Here is a 20,937-nt window from a genome sequence, read left to right on the forward strand (position 1 = left end):
TTTGTAATCATATATGAGAAAGTGGTCTTTCACATAATACATACTCCGGTCTGTCCACTGGGTGGTGTCATAGTTCGTTTGTAGTCTGCCTTTAAAACAAAAGAAGAAGAATGCAGCCAACCACAGCTGTGCGCGCGATACAAGACAAGTGGTTTGTTTACATCGGTGAAGGAATGAGGAGCTCTACGCAGACATGTCCCTGGCCCTGTAAAATACGGTTTGTGAATGTTTCTGTTTGTATTCAGTAATGTTGCCCATATTGAGGTCAAGTTTTTACCACAAAGAGTCTGCGTGGCTAACCTAAATACGTTTAACTGCTCCATTCCTAAACTTACGTTACGTGTTTTTATCACAGGTTGTCCTAATTAAAATTGTGCGCACTGCACTATTCTTTAATTAGACACTTCAGATAAGGTGCGCATAATTATTTACAATGTACCATTCATCAAAGACACCTTTAATATTATTACATGTTGGATATTTGAATCTGTATATTATCAGTTCATTTCACCCCTGGTCGATTCAAGTACTGTACTTAAGTAAACATTTTAGATAATGTACTTTACTTGAGTATTTTCATTTTTGCTACTTTGTACTTCTACTCCACTACAATTCAAAGGTAAATATTATACTTTTACTCCACTACATTTATTGAATACCTTTAGTTACTTTACAGATTATTGATGTGAAACATAATCAAGTGTTAAATCAGACTTTAGTTCCACCTGGAGTAAATTCACAAGCTACCCTGCAGTATACAAAGTCATTCAAACTAGCTGCACCTTTACCAGCTTTGATAACACTTTCATGATCAATCATTATAAAACATATCATATATATTATTCTGAAATGGACCAATCTGCACAATCACTACTTTTACTGTCGCTCCTTTAACTATATTTTGATGCTAATACTTTTCTACTTTTACTTGAGTAACATTTTGAATGCCGGACTTTTACCTGTAACAGAGTATTCCTACACTCCATCACTTTTACTTAAGTACAAGATCTGAGTACTTTTCCAACCTCTGTTAGAAACACACATTGCTGTGTGTTTAAAAAATATATTCACTGTGATTAACAACAGCTGTTAATACATCTAACATGTTATTGTTATGCAGTGAGCAATGTTATGTTCATTCTTGAAACTGTATGCTCGGTGTCATATGCCAGAGAGGGAATATCAAATCACTCATGCTTTATTGTTAGAGTACCAATAGTATAAATACTCCATAACAATCAAAGTTGTGTCTATTATAAGCATGCGTCATTCTAATATATTATTGAATAACACTGACATAGCGTTTTTATTGGGTAGTTTTTGATAATATTTTCTTTCAAACTGACATCTAAAGTCAGTAAATTGATGCAATTGCATTGGCAAAAAAACAATACTTTTTTATTTCTAGCAAAAATGCAGCAGATCACCACTTTCAGCAATGAGAGGATGTGTTGCTTTTTCTTTCTTACTTAACCAAATGTCTTTGGAAATTGGTATTTTGGTTTGATTTGAAAAAAAAAAATTAATCGAGATGTTAGGCCCCATTTACACGAGGACGAAACGGGTACGTTTGCGTTTACGCACCGAATTCGTTTTCAAAAAAGTCTTCCGTTCACACGCATTCGGCTCAATTAACGTGTCCGTTCACACGAGACCGCTCGACCCGCTGGAAACGCTGTAGTACATATGCCGGGCCTGTAAGTGGTGCTGCTGCCGCCACAAAATACACCAAAAGCAGCGAAGAAGACCCCGGAGCATGGTTGCCATGGTTGCCCTTCTGTTTATTCTCCGCGGTGGACGGCGTGTGCTCCTGCTGTAATTCTCTCCGGTAGTCCACCAGCAGATGAAAAACACCCACCTCTCCGCCTCTTCCAAGGGACGAGGGGACCGTGCAGCAGAGTTTCAGTTAACATTTTTTTTCGCCGGTCAACATGTCCATTAAAGTTTAAATCTTCCGGACAAAATTAGAAAAGTGCCGGTCAGAGGTCTTCTTTGTTATTTATTGAGCTTTAAAACAAATTGATAACGACTCTATATAATAATATAAGAATAATAAACGGAGCCTCTCTTTTCCTCCCCCTCTTCTGACAGCCCAGCAGCTGATCTCTGAGCAGGAGACGTGGGGAGAGGGAGACGTGGGGAGAGGGAGGCGGGGCTATTTCATCGTTATCAGAAAATGATCGTATAGAGGCGTACACACGGAGCCGTTTCCCCCCCCAGAGTGTTCCGTTTGCAGATCTATCCACCTTGGGACCCGTTATCGTTTTGCGGGGTCCGTTTCCGCGTTTCCGTGTCGGCCTCGTGTGAACGAACGGGCTATACGCGAGAGAAAAGTAGCAGATACAACCCGTTTTGTAGGTGCCGTTTACACGAGGACAAAACGGGTTGTATCTTAGGTACTTAGGTATCTAGAAATAAAACAGAAGATCTACACTCACTTTATTAGGTACACCTAACTGCTCGTTAACGCAAATATCTAATCTGCCAATCACATGGCAGCAACTCAATGCATTTAGGCAAATTTACCATGTCCAACCCGGTAGCAAGGTTTACCCAATAAAGTGGCCGGTGAGTGTATATTAATATAATAAAAGGAAATTCCTGCCAGATAATTGTTATATTGATTTCCAATGAAAGCCCTGCTGTAGAGTCCATGCACAGTTATCTTATTGTTGAATAGACATGTACATATTTATAACATTAATGAATTTGTTATGAACTTTGTTAAGCATTTTTAAGATTTGTATGTCCACGGGGAATATGAATGTCACACCTTGACCATTGCATTGCTCATGACTATTTTCCAGGTTTCACATCACGTTACGTCACTATGTTGATAAGCCCGGATCAGGAAGCCCTGATTGGCCGAGTGTTTGAAAGCTACCTGACAGAGCATCACCATGGCGACATCCTCCACCTACTCGCTGACTCTGATGAAGAGACCCATCGCGCTGTGGTTGTTAACGCCATGACTTTGTTTGAAGCCAATATGGAGGTAATGTCAACACAATTCAAATACAATCTACTATGTTCAAAATCGAGAAGTGTTTGCGTAACAAAATGTACAAATATATGTAAAATCTATGTTTTGTTGTTTGGTCATTTCTTTCTCACCCTCTATTAAACCTCAGGTTGGGGATTATTTCAACGCCTATCCCAATGATGTCCTGGCTATATTTGATAAAGTGCTGCAAAAAACAGCCGTGGAGTTATCAGAGAGAGCCTCTCCAAAGCAGCGAGCCAAAGAGGGAATGACACACACTCTTCACGCCCGCATCACAGGTCACACACTGCTCGGAATCATGTTCACGTGTTGCTCAGAGCTAGCAGAGTATCACATACTATGACTTTCTCCTCTCTTCTGACCTTCATTTTCAGTCTGTGGCGAAATAATGTATTCCTATGCAGTGTACTTTGTTGCAGACTAGAAATGACTAGCTGTTAGCTGTTGGTGTTACGGATATAGCATCATGCTTTGAAATGGAAACGTGCATTAAAGCCCAAAACTGCATTAACACAGATTATTCACGATTAGATGATTGCTGACAAAAAAGGTTTCATTAATAAAACATTACTTTTGTCATTATTTTTGCTATAATATTTGAGGCCTTTGACCAAAAACAATGAAATTGGATAACTCAAAGGAGGGGTTATTCATTATAAGCTGTATTTCTGCTTTTCAACCTCAAACTAACTTTGTATTCTTGTAACCTTTTTGTTAAATTGTCTGTATTAATATAACATTAGTTGAAAAAGAAATAAAATAAAACACAAGCATGAGCTCGCCAAAATAAGTCCTTCAAGAGCCTAAAAGAATTTAAAATGAGAATATGGAAATGATTTAATAACTAACTTGGCTAAGTATTTATCGCATTTTTTAAACATTGTCTCTGGGGCACGTTTTAATCTTTACATGGATAAGATAAGATAAACCTTTATTGATCCCGTAGCGAAATTCAGGTGTTTAAGCAGCAACACGAATAAGATTGAAACACAGGATAGAGAGTTCACATGAGGTGAAGGTATATATATACAACTATGAGTAATTGAATTGATGCCTGTTAGTGTTTTTAGAAATGTCATGGTGTTAAATTCAGATGTTCCTGTTGAATGAGTTAATGAAACCTTTCTGTTATTCTTTGACTCTGCTACGTGTTCCAGGTCTCCCGGTGTGTCCAGAGCTGACCAGAGACACTATTCCCAGGTCTAGAGACGTGGGACACTTTCTGTCTGTCACTGGGACTGTCATACGCACCAGTGTTGCCAAGGTAACAGCATGTCACATCTTCAGATTTCACCAAGTTGCTGTAATCGAGTGGTGCAGTGATGACGTCACGTTTCGTCCAGCAGGATAATCTCCACATATTAACACCACTTTGTGATCTTTGAAGCGGAAATGCAATCGACAGAAGTCAAAAGCTAACGGCGCATTGTCACGTTAGCATGGCTGCGCATCACCACCGCTAAGCTAAAGGTGGCTAATGTTCGGTGTGAGAGCAGTCTCATTTAGTCGCTTGTTAGCAACCACTGTTGTTATGACACATAGAAGCTTTGGACATTCACCAGTGGGGTATTTACTGACATAGTCTATGTATTTTTTGTGAATAAAGAAGTGGATGTGGTAAATTGCACTCTAAATTATAATTTAAAATAGCCGAAATGTGTGCTTTATTCATTTTTTTCATGTAAACTACTACAAAATAATATGTTTCAATTAATACGTTTATTTCTTTAAATGTTATAGCACCAATTGTCTTTGGGCAAAAATAACCTAACCTAACTGTTGTTGTTACTTGCACGCACGCACGCACGCGCACACACACACACACACTTGTTTGAGCTCACAAAAATCTGTCCCCCTTTTTTCAAAGGTTCTGGAGTACGAGCGTGATTACATGTGCTCCAAGTGTCGCCACGTCTTCACGGCGCAGGCAGATTTTGACCAGTTCTACACCTTTGTGCCGCCGTCGGCCTGTCCCAGTCCTGATGGATGTGAATCGTTCAAATTCATGTGTCTGTCCGGCGGGTCAGAGCCGGCCGTCTGCAGGGACTTCCAGGAGATCAAGATCCAAGAGCAGGTAGGACAGATTCACATGTTACTGCTTTTTCTTTCATCTCAATCATTTGCAGTGTCTTTGGATTTTAATCCCCCCCACAACATCGCTACAGGTGCAGAGGCTGTCGGTGGGCAGTATCCCTCGGTCCGTGGTGGTGGTTCTGGAGGATGACCTTGTAGACAGTTGTAAATCTGGTAAGGACCGTAAATAATGTGAACACTGTAAATAAAGTTTGACAGATGACACATAATACCAGCTCCTCCACACAGCCTTGGGGCTATGTGGAAATGAATATAAGATAAGATATACTTTATTAATCCCAAATTGGGAAATGTTCTTGTTACAGCAGCATGTTAAAACAAGGCATTGCACATCGTTTAAAAGATCTTGAAAGATGACCGTGAAAGATAGAAATCTATAGTCTGACAAATAAACACTAAGAAGGGCCAAATTACAGCTAACACGATATAAGTAGGATAGTATTTACATTTAAAGGGGACCTATCATGCAAAATGCACTTTTATACATGAATATGTGTCCCCGGTGTTCCAGGGAACTCACCAAGTGTCAGAAAACACAACCCTCTCTATTTTCCTCCATACCCAAATCTCTAAAAAAGGGGCTGCAACGGATCTGATAAAAACGGATCCAGATTTGAACATTTCTCTGATGTAAGGACGGAGGAGCTGACCTATCAGGGGAATGAAAGGTTGCCGTGGCATGGTAACAGCATGGTAACATGACGCTCATAACTCGGCCCCCTCCTTTGCAGGGGGGCGTGGTCAGCTGCAGTGCATGCAAAGACAGGGTGGAGGAGAGCAAAATAGAGCGAAATGAGGCATGGCTAAAATGCATGATCTGTTTGGTATTTTGAAAAAGAAAACGTATAAATATACCTTATATAGGTATGGCCTTACAATATATTATTCAAATATAGCATGATAGGTCCACTTTAAGTGAACAAGGAAAGGCATATTAAATTAAATATAAATGTAGAATGTACAGGGTGAAGAAAAGTCCAGTTATAAGTCCAGTTATCAAAAGTGAAACGATGGAGCTGTGAGTTCTCTGGCAGCCAAATTCACAATCACCTCGCCAAATACCTGACAGTGATCCCAAACAGAACATTCTCATACATAGGTTACACTCTTCTTCCTTAATATGACTACATTTTGAATATTAAAACATATAATATATATACTTTTGAAATGGGCCAATCTGCAAATTGAGTACTTTTACTTTTGGTGCTTTAAGTATATTTTGATGCCTATACTTTTACTTGAGTAACATTTTGAATGCTGAACTTTTAATTATAGAGTATTCAGAACACTCTAGTACTTCTTCTTTTACTTAAGTATAACATCTAGGTACTTCTCCCAGCTCTGGTCAGTAACTGTGTGCTGTGTGGCTCTCAGGAGACGATGTGACGGTTTACGGGGTGATGTGTCAGCGCTGGAAGCCCTTCTATGATGCGGCCCGCTGTGATGTGGAGCTGGTGCTCAAAGCTAACAACATCGAGGTGAACAACCAGCAGGCATCCAATGCTCTGCTCATGAAGGACGTTCAGAAAGAGTTTGAAGACTTCTGGAAAAACTACCAACATGATCCCATAGCCGGTAATAAAGAGCGTGCCTCATATCCCTCAAAAGTCTACACTCTACAGCTATTATTTTTATTTGTTCACTTATATGAAATGTTATTCTCTGTTTTCTCTCTGTAGGAAGGAATCAGGTCTTGTTGAGTCTGTGCCCGCAGGTGTTTGGCATGTACGTGATTAAGCTGGCGGTTGCCATGGTGTTGGCTGGCGGAGTGCAGAGGATAGATTCTTCTGGAACAAAGATCAGAGGTACCCCTATTCTTTCCTGTTGACATGAACCCTTGTGCACCCCTTAACAAAAAGGGTTATCTGATGGTAGAGGACAAATGTCTGTTTAAAAAACTGACTTCATTAATATTATCTTCACTAAGTTAATATTTTAACAAACTTCAGTCCTGATAACAACTATCACACTTTTATTCAATTTCACAATTTTAACACTTTTAAAGCCAGTTTGTTTTGATGATACAATAGTAAAACGAAAAAGCACAAATGTGATTCATTTCTGTATTCATTAATTATTATAGAATTATTATTGCATTCTGGAAACGACTGTACACTGTGCTTTAAACGCAGAGTCATACACGTTACACAATTACAAGCAAATATGTGCAAATATTACATGTTTTTTCTTCACAGGTTTTCAAATGAAGTAAGTAACCATTGGGCTATGTAACTGATACAGACTAACTAACATACATTGAATGTAAACCTTGAGATCAGCCTATGCTAGCATTCAGCTTAGTTGGTTAGCTCAGCAGCTAATTAGATCTACTCTAAGGATCAAACCCAATCACTGTGTGGGGTGTACACTGTGTGGACTAAAAACAACATGGAGTATACAGCTATTTGGGGAGAACCCTCTCTCTATGACTCGTATCAGATAAGATCCGCCCCCCGGAGACTGACAAACAATAAGAAACAACAAATGACAACCCCTGGACATGACAATATGGAAATTGTGTTCGAAAATGTATTTGCTGTATGTTGGTGTTAGTCATTGTAAAATAAGTTGATCTGGTCTCCAGGGGAGTGTCACTTGTTGCTGGTGGGCGACCCCGGTACAGGGAAGTCTCAGTTCCTGAAGTACGCCGCTAAGATCATGCCTCGCTCCGTGCTCACTGCTGGCATTGGATCAACAAGTGCAGGTTGGTTTTCAGTGTCTCATATTAGCTATTAATCAAGAATGTGTCATTGAGATCTGATATTATAACATAAAGAGTTTTACAAGTTAAAATACAAACCAATCATCATTTCATGAAAGACAAGTTTGTTTATAGACACTTTCAACACAAGGCAATTCAAAGAGCTTTACAAAAATGAAAGACATAAAGAGCATTAAGAAATAGTGCAGCGGAAACACATTATAAAAAGGCATTTAAAATCAGTCATTAAAAGGCAAAGAGAATACAATAAACATAAAACAAGCTAATACAGAAAATCAGAATCGTATTTTGGGCCTAAATCATTCAATGCTTTATAAACCAGCAGCAGTACTTTGAAATCAATTATTTGACAGACAGGAAGCCAGTGTAAAGACCTCAGAACTGGAGTGATGTGATCCACTTTCTTAGTGTCAGTGAGGACTCGAGCAGCGGCGTTCTAATACCATTTGTAGTGATACCTGTAAAGACACCATTACAGTAGTCGAGTCTACTGAAGATAAAAGCATGGAGTTTTTCCAGATCCAGCTGTGACATTATTCCTGACATGTATACCTGGATTGACTGAATGTGTTGACACTACCAGGACTGACTGTGGCAGCGGTGAAGGATGGAGGAGAATGGCACCTGGAAGCTGGAGCCCTGGTGCTGTCGGACGGAGGTTTGTGCTGCATCGATGAGTTCAACAGCATCAAGGAACATGACCGCATCAGCATCCACGAGGCTATGGAGCAGCAGTCTATCAGTGTGGCCAAAGCTGGGTAGGACAGCCATACATACACACACTCACAGAAAGAACCCCCGCAGGCATCTGGTTATTATGGGGTTTAGTGCTTCCAAGGTTTATAAGGTCTAGCAGTGTCATACTGCCCCCAACCAGAAGGCCCCAAATATCATGATGATTAATAACATGGTCACTCAAACCGATAGCAACTCCCTTAGTTTGTCACATGTTGTATGGCAAGGGAGGATTAGCACATTTTATGTAAGATTTGTATGAAGAGTGTTTCTTCTGGATAACTTTGCTGACAATTTAACTGAACATTTGTCATCTGCTTGTCAACACATTAAATTACATGTGATTTAGCTGACGCTTTTATTCGACTTAAACACACTATATACTGTATACCATTCTATACCGTAGAAATGCCTACGAGAACAACATGGAGTTTAAGTATCTTTCCCAAAGACTCTTTCACATGTTGACTGCACGGACTGAGGATCGAACCACTGAGCCTCCCATTGGTAGATGCCCACATCCCCCTGGGCCACAGCAACCCCTCTCTGCAACTAACTACACAGCTACACCTACACTATACTTATCTTTTCACATATTCCATTTATTAAAATGATTACATTACCAAACTGCGTCTACCCCTTACGACTACAAGATTTGATCATGTTTGAAACATTGATGGATAAAATCAAACATTTGACTGGCCTACAGAAAGAGAACACCCGGGTGTGTATTGAGGAAGTGGATCAGGTGATTGATTGTGGACACTAGTTACCAGCTGAAACACTGTCGCACCTAAATATTATGACAGAGCAACAGCTGATGGTGCAATGTTCTTACTCAATTCAACCAATCAAATCAAATCAAATCAAGTTTTATTTATAAAGCACATTTAAAAGCGATTTTTGGTCGAGCCAAAGTGCTGTACATGTAATAAAAACACATTACCAATGATGTAACTTAGTCACAGATAAAGACTACATTCCTCCAATGCCTCTACAACATTATCCCAGAAATACACTTGTCATATTAAAAATCTGAGGTGGGAGAAGTACTCAGATCTTGTACTTAAGTAAAAGTAGAAGTACCAGAGTGTAGGAATACTCTGTTACAAGTAAAAGTCCTGCATTCAAAATGTTACTCAAGTAAAAGTAGGAAAGTATTATCATCAAAATATAGTTAAAGTAGCGACAGTAAAAGTAGTCATTGTGCAGATTGGTCCATTTCAGAATAATATATATGATATGTTTTATAATGATTGATCATGAAAGTGTTCTCAAAGCTGGTAAAGGTGCAGCTAGTTTGAATGACTTTGTATACTGCAGGGTAGCTTGTGAATTTACTCCAGGTGGAACTAAAGTCTGATTTAACACTTGCTTATATTTCACATCATTCATCCAGATCTGTAAAGTAACTAAAGGTACTAAATACATGTAGTGGAGTCAAAGTACACCATTTACCTCTGAATTGTATTGGAGTAGAAGTACTAAGTAGCAAAACATTTGAAATACTGTTCAAGTCTATCAAAATTGTATTTAAGTAGTGTAATCGAGTAAATCTTAGTTATTTTATACCACTGTGAAAAACTGAAATCTGTCCGAATCAGTTTTTAATACAACTACCCTTTTTCGACAAAACTTAAATATGGTTGGTAAGCAAGGTTTGGACGGGCATCAACCCTAAGCCTGACCTTTCTGTTTGTTCTATATCTCCACTCTCTCCTCTGCAGCATAGTGTGTAAGCTGAACACTCGGACCAGCATCCTGGCAGCGACCAACCCTAAGGGGCGCTACGACCCCAACGAGCCGCTGTCAGTGAACGTGGCGCTGGCCAGCCCGCTGCTCAGCCGCTTCGACCTGGTGCTGGTTCTGCTGGACACCAGGAACCCAGAGTGGGACCGCGTCATCTCCTCTTTCATTCTGGAGGAGAAAGGTACAGGAACGGCTCTGCCATCTGACAACTAAATGATTAAAGCAATAACGAAGAGGAAAAGAGTTGATGAACAATGACTGACTGATATAGAAATTCAATAAAAATTGACCACAGAGGCTATGATTTGAATAAAACAACACTCACTCGAAGCAGTGATTATTCGTTTTTCTTGTGAAGAACGTAGTATGGAACCATCCATGTAATTTGTGGCAATTGGATAGAAAAAAACACATTTTGACTTAAAGGTGGGGTAGGTAAGTTTGAGAAACCGGCTCGAGATACACTTTTTGTTATATTCCATGGAATGCTCTTAACATCCCGATAGCAATGAATATCTTAAGTGCTTTGACAAAAAATCCATAAAGAAATGTCATCTGTGGAAGCCGTAGTACTGTAAAAAGCACGACCAATCATTTTAGCCGGCCCGGCTAAAATAACTGGATGGCCTATCTGCCTGTCAGCCTTCCATCTGTGCACAAACTTATCTCGTGCCCTCATTGGTCATGTGCGCGTTCGTGTGTGTTGGAGGAGGGGCTCTGTAAGGAAGTGGCAGATTTGTTCCTGCTGTGTATTTTCAAATTCTAGCGATCTCGAGCTGGTTTCTCCAAAATTACCTACCCCACCTTTAATAACAACATTTGGAAATGGGTCAACATTTGACCCCAGGACAACAGAAAGGTTAATAATTGAATTGTTGTTATTGTGCATTTAATCACAAGGTGTTCCTGCTGAGGGGGCCAGTCTGTGGTCCATGGAGAAGATCAAGGCTTATTTCTGTGTGATTAAGCGCTTACAGCCGCAGATGTCCGAGGACGCTAACATCATCCTGACGCGTTACTACCAGCTGCAGAGACAGAGCGACGGCCGCAACGCCGCTCGCACCACCATCCGCATGCTGGAGAGCCTCAGCAGGCTGGCAGAAGGTGAGGGGGGGGGGTCCTGACTCCACTGGGACCCAGATATTCTTAACCCTCCTGTCGTGTTCCTTTCTCCCCACTTACGGCCCGTCCACACGGCGGCGTGCGTTGAAGCTTCAACGCTTCTGCCCATTCACTTTGAATGGGGTGACGTCACGCTTCGCCGAACTGCATTGTGGGAAGCGAAGCGTAGCTTTGCTCGCGTAGCTCGCTGCAAAAGTTGAGCAATGTTCAACTTTTGAAGCTTCGGCGGAAGCGCCAGCCAATCGAATCATATGCCATTACAAGCTCTAGCCAATCAAACCGCGTGCTTGTGTGTCCGGGGCGGTAGATTCATGTGATTGGTTGTCGGTCGAGTTTCAGCCCCCCCCGCCGGCAAGCTTCAACGCACGCTGCTGTGTGGACGGGCCGTTACTTTGGTGTTCCCAGTGAAATTTGACCAGTCTGTTTTAACAGCTCTTACATGAACACACAAACCATTAATCATCACCAAATGTTATTTAACACCCTTTTAAGGTCACCTATTATGCAAAATCCACTTGTTCATGTCTTTTATACATCAACATGTGTCCCCTCTGTGCAAAGAGATTCTGAAAGATTCAGGAACAAAGACCCCCTCTCTTTTTCTCCTGATCCATTTATATAAAAACCTGTCTGAAAATGAGCTGATCAGATTTTATCCACTTTATGATGTCATAACGATGTTTTGGCTTGTGTAACCATTAGCCAATAACCAACCAAGGTAACCCCCCCCCACACCTTATCACCTGAATCTCCTCCTAGAGCACCATGGTGTTCTTTTTAACCAAATATCTCTCAGAGGGGCGTGGGGAGGGGCTCCTTATTTTCATCTAAAGGAACAGACAGAGAATCAGCACTTTGGAAACAGGGCTGAAACAGAGGGGATTATGGGATGCTGCAATGATCTGTTTGGTGTTTGGAGCCAAACACTTCAGAGACATGTTTGTATATATCTGAGACCTATAATATACATAAAAGCTTCAGACATGGACCAGTCGGGCGTTTACTGACATATGTTATGTCCTAGAACAAAGCATGAACACCTCTTCAACCACAGACCTTATTTCAGGCTTCTAACCAAAAACACTCATTCCTTCACCACTATGGTGAATGCTGAAACCTGTGCTACATTTATTTTCATTAAAGTGGACCTATCATGCTATATTTGAATAATATAGTGTAGGACCATACCTATATAAGGCATATTTATACTTTTTTTTTTTTCAAAATACCAAACAGATCATGCATTTTAGCCATGCCTCATTTCGCTCAATTTGACATTTTTTAGCTCTGCTCTGCAAGGGCAGATTCAGTGAGAACAGCACCACCTACAGGCCTGGCATATGTACTACAGCGGCTCCAGCGCTTTCGAACGGCAATGGCCGTGGCTGTCTCCTCCTGATTGGTGGAGTTGGCCCAATAGCCGTAGCGCCACCGTCCTGACGTCAGGACAGTGTTCAAATCTGGATCAGTTTTTATCAGATCCGTTGCAGCCCCTTTTTTAGAGATTTGGGTATGGAGGAAAATAGAGAGGGTTGTGTTTTCTGACACTTGGTGAGTTCCCTGGAACACCGGGGACACATATTCATGTAGAAAAGACGTACAAAAGTGCATTTTGTATGATACAGGGTTCGTACGGGTGCTGGAAATCCTTGAAAATGCTTGAAATTGTATGAGGTGTTTTCAAGGTTTGAAAAGTGCTTGAATTTTGGGAATGGTGCTTGAATTTGGGATAAAGTGCTTGAAATTGTAAATGCTTTACTTCGCTTTTTAGATTAAAAGAAAATAAAGAAGTCGGAGCGCGCTTAATTGCTTCGCTTTTACATAAAACAGCTCCGCTCCGGCCTGATGACAAGTACCTCCGGATTTGAGCTGTGAACGAGTACTTTTATCTGGTCAATTTTTGGCAGTAAGCTTCTAGCATTTACATGTAGAAAACCTAAAGCTTTACGAGAGCAGAAGTCAGGGAAACTCAGATCATTGTGACAAAGATTGACATCAGGGCACAGGTCAGAACTAGGGCTACATACAATAGAAGGTCCAGGATGAACATGCACATTGCCCGATATCATCAGTAGTAATGCAATCAGAGCACGGCCAAGAGCTGGCAGTGAGTCACAATGCCTAGTTTGTTTTGTGTGCACATTGACAGTGGAATGTAACGTAATCATCTTGTGTAGAGACCTCATAATCACACATGATAGTAGTGGCGGTTTGCATTTGTTATGCGCAAGAGGGGGTAGGGAGGCGGCGAATAACGCAAGGAAAAAGCAGTACAGTTTGGGATTAGCCATTGTTAGTAAGTCCAGTGAAGGTAGGAAGCAGCACTCACCCAGAGGTCAACAGTCCTTGGTTGTTTATAGCATAAGGAACATCTGATTTAATGTGAGGTAGGGAAATAATCATTTGAGTATAAGTATGTGTATATAAATATGTAATTTACAACAGCTGTAAGATGCTTGAAAAGCTTGAAAATGCACCTTGAAAATGCTTGAAGAGTGCTTGAATTTGACTTTGGAAAAGGTGTAAGAACCCTGATGATAGGTCCCCTTTAATGTAACTACTAAGAAAACAACGTGTATTAAAGAAAACAATTGTATCTGTTTAAATGTAATAGCACACAGTTTCTTAGGGCAAACCAAAATGCTTCTGAACAAAAATGTGTTAACATAAGTGAAGGCAGCTGAAGTGCAGCACTCTGACAGGACTGTTCTCTCACCTGCAGCCCACGCCAAGCTCATGTTCAGAGAGACGGTCACCATCGAGGACGCTGTCATGGCCGTCTCTGTCATGGAGTGCTCCATGCAGGTAACATCAACTACTCTGCTACACAAATAATCACAAATATCATCTCACCCATTTGCTTTATATATTTGAAGCTCTTGGTTTTACGCTTTACAATGGCAGCAATGTATTAGTCCCATATGAATAATATTCAGTTTTTTGCAATACAATTCAGTACAATTAGAGTGTCGAGCAGCAATTAAAGCACAAAGCCTTCAAATTCTAAACAATACAATCTGATTTCTTCAACGACAACAGAAAACGTATAGACTTTGTATTTGCTGTTTCATCCTTATGGTGCTGAGACGGGTCAGCTTCCAGGCTGTACACATTTTAAACTGTAGCATTTGTTATTTATCATTTTAATATATCTTCTTTAAAATATTTAAATAGATTTCTCTGTCAGCCCATGTTTGACATTTTAAATCTGCACTTCATGAAATTGGAGCCTTTATCTAAATCTTTGTACCACCCATATGTAACAAATATTGTTTCTTTATCTGGCCTCTATGATATGAAATACGGTGGGACAATTAACATGGATTGGACTGCCTTGTGACTTTAGTAACATTTCTTTATCTTTCTCTGGGCCCATGTCTCCACCACGATGCACTCCTCTGTCAGGGCGGTGCTCTGCTGGGAAACGTCAACGCGTTGCTCACCTCGTTCCCCGACTCCCCCACGCAGCAGTATCAGGTCCAGAGTCAGGTCCTGCTGGAGGGGCTGAACCTGCACCTGCTGTTCCAGAAGGAGAGCCACAGACTGGCCAGGTGAGTAACCGACCAACAACTCCTCCTGTTGAGTCAGATATAGTCATGTCGGGTTACCCCCCCCTCCAATCTTTTGATTGTCGTCAAGAAATTCCAAAGAGTAGAAATAAATGGCTTATTCCTCCATGTAGGCCTGCTAAATTAACATGATTGCAATATAAATGCAATATTCAAATAGCACGAAGCACAATATTTGTAGGGCTAAATATGTGTTTAAATACAGTTTTGTGGTGCTGCAGAGAAATCCCCAATATATTATGCATTGATCATGGCCAGTCTACTCTATTATTCTCATCTTGTAAATGTATCTTTTTGTTTTAAAAGAATAGCTCACTCATACAATTACCATTTGTATCAATTACTCATCCTGGGTTACGTTGAATTATTGAAGAAAACGTTGCTTTACTTAAAAATCTCCAAGGTAAATAAATAATACAAAAAACTGAATATGCTCTGGAAGTAGTTAGCATAGGACTGGATGAATGAGACCTGCACAAGTCAAGTGAGAGTTGAGCTTTAGCTGTGGGGTTTCAGTGTGTAGGCAGGGACATCGACATATTTGGCTTGTGATGTTATTATTTCTTTGTCAGGTGTCATTAAAGAGGCTACATGGGATGCAAAGGTGGTACACACAAACACATTTGGGAACATTGCACACTTTTTACATGTTTACACAATCATTTCTAGTAACTCTTCTATTTTTCACTGAGGAATAGAGCCTCTTGTGTGTGTTGTGTTTACAGAAAATATCTGTTGACCGGGCCATAGTTTAGCATTTAACAGTAAAATGGCTAATCCTGAGGTTAGTCTGTGCACACACGCACACACACACACACACACACACACACACACACACACACACACACACACACACACACACACACACTTACAGAACAGGAATCCCATTATGAATCTACTGGATAACATTAAATACATTAACAGTTTCTAACATTTATTTTATAAATCATATTTTTTTTTATCATAAACTCAAAAGTTACATTTTGATTTCAATTTCAAAAGTTCTAAGGGTTATATAAAAGTAACCTGGGTGAGATAAACAGTTTTCTTCAACGATTCAATGTATCCCATGATGGGTACATGATACTGTATGTTAATGGTTATTTGGAAGGTAAAGTATCCCTTTAATTCCACCATGGTCATTTGTGAAGTTTGAAGTGTACAGCCAACTTAGTGCAGTGGGGCATTGTCATGTTAAATGTGTATTCAGTTAGATTATTTGGGGTGAGTTTGCTGAAATAGATTTGTTTTATCACGCCAAAGTACTTTTCTCCCTTTTCTTTGTTCACCAGGCTGAATAGCAACACCTCCCAGGCCTCCCAGTTTGATCCTCCAACTGATAATGACCGACAACAACTCAAAGACACAAACTCCATGAACAAAACACACTGCCATGACACCACCAGTAACCAGGATGATGTCACGGGGGAAACTGGCTTGGACTGGTTCCACTCCATCGCGTCATCATCGTCGCCAGATGGCACGTCCTCGGCCATAATAACATCCACTCAAGGAATCCCAAACAGAAAACCCAACTCCAGCTGGTCAGACATGTCCACAGTCAGCAAAGAGACCAACTGTCAAACTGAGGAGGTCATTCAGAGTAACGCTGACTCATCATTACATCAGGATGCTGATTCAAATCCTTCAGAAACAAATACCTCTGCTTCAACAGAAAAACACGAGGAGTCGTTGGGGTGTGTGTTTCAGAAAGTGTCCAAGAATCTGAGAATCAAAAGAAGGGCGCTGGAGCTGAGTCATCGTCAGGGTGACGAAGAGGGAGGGGGGTGTGTAGGGAGGGTGGTGTCTGGAGATGTGACTGGACATGTGACTGATACCACTTCTGATTCCCACACAGCCGCAACACCGTCCTCACGTAAGAACTGCCCCTCAAAACACGTAGTTCAGGACAACCTGTCAAAGGACAAAAGTGACCGGACTGTGAGTCAAAACATCAGTACTGTACTGAAGGAAAAGATGGCGGCTGAAGCTGGAGCAGGTGAAGATCTGCATGCAAAGTTCTCAGGTTTTACATTCAAACCAAGAAAGATGGTTCCAAATCGTAACACAGTCTCCAACGTTGACATGGAGTTCCACAGCTCCTGTAACCCAGGCCTCAGAGATCTCCACACAAACACAGAGAGCAGCAAAAGCAAGCAGAAGCCAGAAACTACTGATGACCCAGAGAAGAAGAAAAGACAGAACCAAAGTCTTTCTGAAGATGGGAGCAGGAGACAACAGGAAAGAAGTAAGGCGAGGGAAAGAGTGTCTGCAGAGCAAAGGTCGAGAGTTGGCAGTAGTAATGAGACTAAAGTAGGTAGCTTCGCTTGCTCCACACCTTTAAAGCCAAGCTCTTGCATCGACGATCCGGAAACTTCCGAATCAGGACAAAACAAGTCCACTGTGGCCTCTTCCACCCTGGCTAAACTCTCACGATTCTCCTTCTCCTGCGCAACTGAACCCACAAACACAACCCAAACTGATCTGGGAAAAGGTTCTGCTACTAGAGAAGACACAAGTCCAGAAGCTGAGGAACATTCTAGAGGAAATGTCCCCGAACACAGTGCTTTACTAAGGAAGATAACAACTGTAGTAAACGCGAAAAACGTAAAGGGCATTTCCCCAACCCCATCAGGACAGGGACATGGACAGGGGACGGATCAAACCAAGCTCACTGAACAAAGCCGCGCTGCGAACCATGTGACCGGCAGCCCTGGTGACGGTCACAGCAGCGCTAATCTGAAGAAGAGGAAGTGTTTCCAGATGGGCGGCACCAAGAGTCCGTTCTCAGGGCCGTCTCTGTTCGACCTCAGTAACGATGTTCTCGACACTGACTGGGACCAAGAGGTGACAAAGAAAGCCAAAACATGAAATCATAGGCTACTGTCACAATGTGTCCGTTGGATTAAAGAGGCCCTATTATGTGTGTTATAGAGGTTTATGTAAATGTCTGCAAATTAAATAGAATTAAAGAAAAATAATCAGGTAACGTACAAGTACCTCAAGATTATACTTAAATTAAACATCCTTTCTTGATTTGCCAGATTTGAACTGTTATAGGAAAAGTGCCTTTTACTTAATCTGGATTTGATTAAGGTGTTTGGGTAGCTGCAGAATTAGCTATGGTAATTAGCCTTTAAGCGTTGCAGTAAGTAACATTCATGACCTAATAGACCACGATTACTCGAGTTCATTTACGAAAAACCAATAAAAAACAGTTTTCCAAGTTTTGAGTTATGGAGGTCGAGTTATTTTCTTTTTAATTGAGATTACAATTGATTCATTCTGTCACACTGCGATGAAGCGCACACACTCCCTCACTAACATTTTGGCTTAACAATTTGTTTGTTAAGAAAGGTAGTACATGTTTCTTCAGAGTTGTCTTTATTTCAGTTAAAGTTATAAAAACAGTTTACCTAGAAAAACTAGTAAAGGGCATCTAGATTAATTTGTCAGTCTGTAAAACACACAATCACAAAGTAATCACCATTTCCTTTGTTCAGATCTGGAAGCCATTTTGTGTCACTGCTCAAAGGGGGAGCACGCCTCCAAAGTACTCCTTATGTGTGCCGTATGAGTAGGCGGAGTCTTGGACGTGATTGGTCAGGAAGTGAGTGATTTTATGAGTGTCAATTAGGTTAAAAACTATCCGTTTTAAGCAGAACTTGTTGTTTCTGAAGGTACAATGTTTATGTTGATGCAATTATGAATTTACTTAAGCCTTTAGGATTGTATTAAATGTAGACCACAGTGTTTAATTTTGTATTTAACCCTTCAGTCCGCTTTCAGAACCATGACCTGATTGGCCAGGTTGGATTGGGAAGGCGGGCAGTCTCCTATAAATGTGGTTGGGAAGAGAGGGGAGGGGGCATTTGGTGTTTGTTCCTTGCTGGTGAACGCAGCACCAGGCATGCAGTTTTTGTTTCTGTGGAATAATGTGGAAGGCTGAGAATAAAATGCCTGTCTATTTTTGCAAGAAAACCCTCTTTCCACGTATCGTTCTTTCACCTGCACCTCACTTTGTAACAATTGGTGGCAGTGGTGGGATCTTTTAAACGCCTGTGAGGAGTCTTTGAGGACAGACTGACTAAATGAAAGGTGTACGTGGAAAAGGTCGTCAGACAAGGGCCACAGCCTTGCCAGACACGGAGGAAGAAAAAAGACACGGGACAATGGAAGAAGAGGCACCACTTGAGGGAGCCGGGGCAACTGAAAGTGAAGAAGATGAGGAAGAGCCGGTGGTTCGCCCCAAAGTGTTTACAGCCCATACTGGAGGTGGGGAACTCTCTACAGTAAGCTTCATGGAAGAAATTAGAGAGTTTGTGCACAGGTCTAAGCAGACTGAGACAATACTTTTTGAACAGATTAAACAATTAAGAGGTGACATGGTTTCAAAGTCAATGCGGGACTCAGAAGTACACTATGAGCACCCTGTTCAACAGTATCCCTATTCAATACGTCCTGATAATCCAAGGCTACAAGCTGAAACCTCAACACACCTGCTAAAACCTGGGCCACATGGAAAATTCAATCCACTGCAAACTAGCAGGCCTGTCTCCTTATCAGATTGGCCTATCCAGCCTCTGCAGGATAGTGATCCACCAATCCGGACAGCAAGGCCCTATGTAAGTGAGCCAAGAATACCTGAGTTCAAAGAAGGTGAAGACCCAGAAAGTTTTTTTGTTCGGTTTGAACGGATGGCCAGAACATGGGGGTGGCAGCCATTTGAGTGGGCACCCAGAGTAGTAACCTTGTTGACAGGAAGAGCTCTTGAGGCCTATGCTGGAATGGATGAGGAACAGTCCGAGTCTTATGACACCATTAAAGCAGCAGTGTTAATGAAGTTTAATGTTACTGAAGAGACTTACAGACAGCGATTCCGGAGCACCATTTTGCCGGTGGGAGAGACTGTAAGAGAAACCTACAACCGTATTAAGGGGCTTTACAAAAGATGGATGAGACCGAGCAGCCGTACTAAGGAGGAGATGGGAGAAACCATCGTTTTGGAGCAGTACCTCCGTGTGCTTCATCCAGACGTCCGCACCTGGGTCAAGGAGCACAATCCCCAGACAGGAGAAGAAGCAGCAGATCTGGCAGAACGGTATGCAGCGGCCCACAGGGAACCTTCAAAGAAAAGAGTGACTGTTGGGAAGCCAAGGTATGGGGAGGGCAAACCTCACAGTTGGCCAGCTGTTGAGAGCATGGACACTGGGGTTGGTAAGAAACCTGCATATGCAAACTTAAAAACAAACTTTATATGTTACTATTGTCAGCAACCTGGACACAAGGCTTCATTGTGTCCAGTAAGAAAGTCTAAGTCGGTTGAGCTGTGTTCAGTACCCCGTGCAGAAAGTGATGACCATGCTAATGTAACTGATAGTGGAATTGTTCCACATAGACATGTGGTAGTTGTCACCGTAAATGGTCAAGCAGTGAAAGCCCTAGCTGACACTGGTAGTTCACAAACCTTGGTGAAGTCCAGCTTACTTGGCAATGCAATAACTGATTGTGATGGCAGTGTAAATATCACCTGTGTTCATGGATGTAAAAAGGATTACCCAACTACGGATGTTACCATTGTGGTTGAAGGACAAGCCTTTGTGCTAACTGTTGGTGTGTTAGAGCACCTAGCTTATGACGTGATCCTTGGGGATGATTTGCCAATCTTAGACCACTTGGTACAGCAAAACTCACTCGCGTACTCCTATGTAGCTACGCGCTCTATGGCTAAGGGGTTAGAACCTTTACCAGATGCAGATGATGATTTATGTGAAGGGGGTGGTAAGCTTAAGAAAACAAGGCGGCAGCGCCGTCAAGAGAAAAACAGAAATCACGATAAGGCTAAATGCCCTGAGCATACTCTCCCTGTAACTCCCCTCATCGAGCCCCAATGGCAAATCCCAGATAACAGAGAGAGTCAGGAGAATGACCCATCTCTAAAA

At 41.5% G+C, this 20,937-nt stretch overlaps 1 protein-coding gene across 1 annotated transcript; it reads left to right on the top strand.

Annotated features, from left to right (window-relative positions):
* Positions 1-133: 133 nt before the first annotated feature.
* mcm9 (minichromosome maintenance 9 homologous recombination repair factor) lies at positions 134-18,491 on the top strand. The gene is made up of 15 exons (XM_034150571.1): positions 134-217; positions 2,808-2,995; positions 3,132-3,282; positions 4,162-4,268; positions 4,872-5,078; positions 5,170-5,251; positions 6,473-6,673; positions 6,778-6,903; positions 7,683-7,802; positions 8,404-8,578; positions 10,283-10,485; positions 11,205-11,408; positions 14,149-14,231; positions 14,832-14,977; positions 16,288-18,491. Exons 2-15 carry the CDS (start codon positions 2,831-2,833, stop codon positions 17,864-17,866), a joined length of 3,549 nt encoding a protein of 1,182 aa, XP_034006462.1. The 5' UTR covers positions 134-217; positions 2,808-2,830; the 3' UTR covers positions 17,867-18,491.
* The last annotated feature ends 2,446 nt before the right edge of the window (positions 18,492-20,937 follow it).

The sequence above is a fragment of the Trematomus bernacchii genome, unplaced genomic scaffold, assembly GCF_902827165.1.
Source record: "Trematomus bernacchii unplaced genomic scaffold, fTreBer1.1, whole genome shotgun sequence".
Classification (NCBI taxonomy): domain Eukaryota; kingdom Metazoa; phylum Chordata; class Actinopteri; order Perciformes; family Nototheniidae; genus Trematomus; species Trematomus bernacchii.

Excerpts from the sequence above, each read along its gene's own strand:
- mcm9 (XM_034150571.1), top strand. The coding sequence starts at position 2,831 with ATGTTGATAAGCCCGGATCAGGAAGCCCTGATTGGCCGAGTGTTTGAA. Across the intron at positions 3,283-4,161 it reads TCTTCACGCCCGCATCACAG|GTCTCCCGGTGTGTCCAGAG; the intron begins GTCACACACTGC and ends TACGTGTTCCAG. Across the intron at positions 5,252-6,472 it reads TGTAGACAGTTGTAAATCTG|GAGACGATGTGACGGTTTAC; the intron begins GTAAGGACCGTA and ends TGTGGCTCTCAG.